This window comes from Quercus lobata, chromosome 8 (assembly GCF_001633185.2).
Source record: "Quercus lobata isolate SW786 chromosome 8, ValleyOak3.0 Primary Assembly, whole genome shotgun sequence".
In the NCBI taxonomy this organism is placed as follows: Eukaryota; Viridiplantae; Streptophyta; class Magnoliopsida; order Fagales; family Fagaceae; genus Quercus; species Quercus lobata.
This window is the reverse complement of record NC_044911.1, coordinates 2,840,365-2,845,081: the sequence shown is the minus strand read 5'-3', so window position 1 is coordinate 2,845,081 and position 4,717 is coordinate 2,840,365. Positions and strand designations below refer to the sequence as shown.

Sequence of the window (4,717 nt, the reverse complement as noted above, 5' to 3'; positions counted from 1 at the left end):
GATTTTAAGAGTGGTTATACTTTATAGGATCATAAACTATTTCACAATTTTTTATCACAATTTTGACATGACAGACTGTAAGTAGTTGTCTATCATTTACACATGGACCCATAATTTTTTCTTCGCCAATCACACAGTCACATCACAATTGTGGCAAAGAAATTGTGTAATAGTTTTTGGTACTTTATTCTTTTCAAATTTTAAACTTCTCTTAGAACAATGAAATTCTAAGAATTAAGTTTTATCTCACAAAAATATTACAATAGCAATCTTAAGACAAAATGCATATTGATTCACCAAAAATAACTTTCACTATTGGCAAGTATTACTTCCTGATAATCACATTATTATATCTATAAAATTACTGATTAGTTCAAGCTAGTTATTACATCAAAAACTTTTTAGTTAGAGGCCACAGAATGAGAAAGAGAGGGAAAAAAAATTGATTGAAAATTTGAAACTTTTTTAAGTAACAATTTGTAACATTTCCTTTCATTAGAAAAGACTTTCTAATTTGGGATATCCATGGTTCAAACACCACCTCCCCCCTCCCTCACTATTTCTCAATTGAGAGAGAGAGAGAGAGAGAAATACATATTAGAGAGGCATATGTAGGAAGGCATTAAGATTCATAATATGTATAAAGGCATAAAGAACAAGTCATGCACACCACAATTATCTCCCTTCTCACTCTCACCACTTGAATCATTCATTGTGTAGCAGCAGAAGGATAAAATAAAAGGGAAGATTTAAAAAAAAAAAAAAATTATAGCAAGTCTGAACCTTTGGTAACACCATAAATATAATAGTATAATGGCTTAGAGAATTATACCTGTAATTTCGCATAAGTGGTGGGGGCACTTTGGTTCTTCACCTCTTGAATCACCTTCGCAAACGGTCTAACAACTCTGGATCACCAAGCTTGTAGCTTTTGTGTCGTAACCCTTGAATCTTATACCAAAAAAGAACAGAGGGAACATGTGTGACTTTCCAAAAATCAGGGCCTTCATTTGGTTGTAGAGTAAGAACAAATTCAGTCGGCATGTCATAAAATATCAGATATTTAAGGCATTTCAGATGGTGGATGCTATAGGGCACCTCCGTCAGCTGTGGGCAAGGTCCAATTGAAATAGTTTCAAGAAGAGGCAAGGCACCTTCATCTATTGTCAACCTATTAAATCCTTCCAAATTTTGAAGGCCTAGCCACTTGAGTTTCTGAAAGCCTCCTCCCTCTATATGTAATTGCTCACCTATGTATCCATCATAAATTCGAAGAATCATCAAATTGGGCAAGGCTTGCAAGACCATTAATGGATCATCCATTAATCTTGACCAAAATAAACAAATTCGAACTATAGTCTTGTGTTTGGGAATCCATTCCGGCAGCTTTTCTAGTCGCCCATATAGACCGAGACTTTGTAGGAGGGGCAAAGGAGAAGACATCATTTGCAATTCAAGCACTTCTTCCTCACTTGTTCCATTAATAGTCAATGCTTGAAGATGGCTCATTTTCTCCAATGCGGTGCACAAATCCATTCCATTTTCTCTCTTCAAATTAGTGATTTCAAACTTTCTCAATCGTCTCAAACTCCCCAATTCTGTTATAAAGGCCGCGTTGTTGGCTTCAATCTTAACAAGTTTCTGTAAGGATTGTAAACACCCAATGCCACTATGTATTTTTACTCCTCGTCGAGAATCAATACTAAATTCAGTATCAAAATTTTCAATATATGCACCAAGGTATTGTAGCTTACAGAGCCCACTAATTTCTGCTGGTAGCTCAGACACAAGCGAACGTTTCAAATCCAAAGTCTCTAAGTTGTGCAATTCACCTATGGACTTTGGAAGGATTTGTACTTTTGTATCTCTCAAGCTTAAATATCTTAAATGGAATAGGTTACCCACTTCTTTAGGAATGTAATCGATGGGGGCACCTTCAAAATCCATTGTTTTCATAAGCTTGAAATTTGAAAAACAAATTTCAAGAAAAGATTTAGGCACTTCATCTACCCCAAAAATGAGAATAGAACGAGTTTGAGAACTAGTAATACTCTGTAAAGGAGCATTTGCATTGTTCTGAATTGAAAGACGTCGAGCAATTTTGTCAAAACTTGAGTAGTTTTGTATTGAGACCAAACAAAAATTCAACTCCTCTGACCTCGAAAGAATGACCTCACGCAACATATCATGAACTCGACAACTTCTAATTTTGCCTCTAGAATCGACCATCTCCACCTGAACCAAGCTTCTATGAATAAGCTCTTTCAAGTAGTCTTGTGCAACCTCTTCCAATGTTAACCCTTGCTTTTCTTTTACAAAGCCCTCGGCTATCCATAGTCGAATTAGTCTTGCACAATTAATAAAGTAATCCTCTGGAAACATTCCAAAATATAAGAAACAAGCTTTGAGCTTGTAAGGTAGATCATGGTAACTAAGGGATAGGATTTTGGTGATATTTATGAGATGAGGATTACTTTCTAGCTCTGAACTAAGACTATTATGAAATTTGTGCCACTCATGCAAAACCTTTTCTTTGGTTGACAAAATACCACCTATAGCCACAATTGCTAATGGCAGCCCTTCACATCTCCCAACAATGGCACGTGACAACTCAATAAAATCAGGAGGACAATGCCCCTCTTCACGTTGGAACGCCTTCCTGTAGAAGAGCTCTAAGGCTTTTTCTGAAGATAAAGGTGGCAGTTTGTACACATGATAATATATAGATTCTTTGTCAGAAGGAGCAACATCCTCACTTCGAGTTGTGATTATTATTCTATTACCTTTGTCATTCTCAGGGAAACCACATTTTATATATCTCCAAAATTCTGTATGCCATAAATCATCAAATATTACTACATACCTTAGTTCACGTAAATATTGCTTCAATACTTTAATCAATGATGTCTCTTTCATTATGTCAATTTCTCTAGGAGCAAACTCCTTCCTTGATTTGTAAAATTGATTTATCATATCCCTTAACAACTCCTCCATCTTGTATGATTGAGACACAGTGATCCAAGCGTGGCAATCAAAGTGCGTGGTCACCTTCTCATTGTCATACACTTTCTTGACAAGAGTGGTCTTGCCAAGGCCACCAATGCCAACCACTGAAATCACCATGCATTTAGATGGTCCTTCTACTAGCTTCTCTATCAATTCAGCTTTAGGATTCTCAATGCCCACAACCTCAGATTCATCAAGGAATAGGGATGTCACTCGAGGGTCATGCCATGTAACACTTTTAGTGTCACTACTAGATAATCTTTTCCCTATGGTGTTGAAGCCATATCTTTCACCACTCTTTCTGATGCCGTCTAGTATCTTGTTGATACCTTGAATCTCTGAGGCTATCACATGCTGTGGTTTTAGGTTTATGGTTATGTGAGAAATATTTTGTAGGAAATGAAAGCGTCGCCTTCGCTTGTGAGGCTGTTTTGCAAAATGAAGTATGTATTCATCAATAACATCTTCTATGTGATAAGCTTCTTCCCTAACTTGTTTTATCCATGTTTTTGCAACATTGCTCGTGCCATCCTTTTCAGCTCTTGTATCAGCATCCTTGAGGAAAGACTGAATCATCTCCATTTCACGTTTGATGCCTGCAACTTCTTCATGGATACCCTTAAGCAATTGTGCTTCTTGGATTAACAATGGGACCAAATGCTGTATAACCAAGTTGACGGCGGTTTCTGCCATGTCTCCTCCTTTTAAATCAGTAGCCACAATAAACTGCAGATGAACTAACTCATTGTCAAATATAATAGAAATAAAAATCACATTTGAATGTAAAAGAGGAAAAAAGAGTTAGTTAACATCTAGTTTTTAGTCTCAATCAATTCCTAGTTCTTATTACTGTTTTGATTTACCACCATATTCATCATCTTGCCTGTGTGTTAACATTTAATTCTACCACCATATTAATCATATTGCCTAATCAACTTCATCTCCATATTTCAAGTCACTATTACCACTATCTTCACCATTCTGCAAAATTATCTCATCATTGACATTTTTTTTCGGGTCCATTTTCTTCTAATCATCTCCAACATTTATTATCGATTATTGTTATTTTGTTTTTCTTTAACTTCCTTATTGTCATTCAAGCTGCTTGGATCTATAATAATTATAACAATTTAAAAAAATTATATTTTCATTTAATTTAATTTGATTTGATATATATTACATTTTGTACAATAGGGGTGTGCATGAGTCGAGTTAGGTCAGGTTAAGGGGATTTTTTGACCCAAACCACCATCGTGGGTTAAAAAAAATTCAACCCAACCCAACCCAACCCATCACATAAGTCCAACCCAACCCACATAGATCAGGTTGAGTCGGGTTGAACCCATGAGTGTGACAATTTTTTTTATTACTATTATTATTAAATTGAGCAGAAAAAAATATATCACACTTGCCACCTAAGTTGATAAATAAAATATACATCAATATATGAACTAATATTCCAACTTAGTTATACATTAATATATGAACTAATATACATTAATATTGGCTTTTATATAGGATAGGAGGAAAAGTTGGTTATTTAAAAAAAATTTATTAATTATATAATATATTTTAAATATATATTAAATATATTGGTGGGTCAAGTCGGGTTTGATGGGTTTGGAATTTTATGACTCGAACTCAACCCAACCCGCTATCAAAAAATTTTTTTGTAACCCAACCCAACCCACCAAGCTCTAAAAACCGACCC

At 35.2% G+C, this 4,717-nt stretch overlaps 1 protein-coding gene across 1 annotated transcript; it reads right to left on the bottom strand.

The window, feature by feature from the left end:
• Nucleotides 1-882: 882 nt before the first annotated feature.
• Nucleotides 883-3,699, bottom strand: LOC115955512 (disease resistance protein RPM1-like). The gene has a single exon (XM_031073643.1). It carries the CDS (start codon nucleotides 3,697-3,699, stop codon nucleotides 883-885), a length of 2,817 nt encoding a protein of 938 aa, XP_030929503.1.
• Between the last annotated feature and the right edge of the window lie 1,018 nt (nucleotides 3,700-4,717).

What these genes read in the sequence shown, in the direction of transcription:
- LOC115955512 (XM_031073643.1), bottom strand. Translation starts at nt 3,699, where the DNA reads ATGGCAGAAACCGCCGTCAACTTGGTTATACAGCATTTGGTCCCATTG.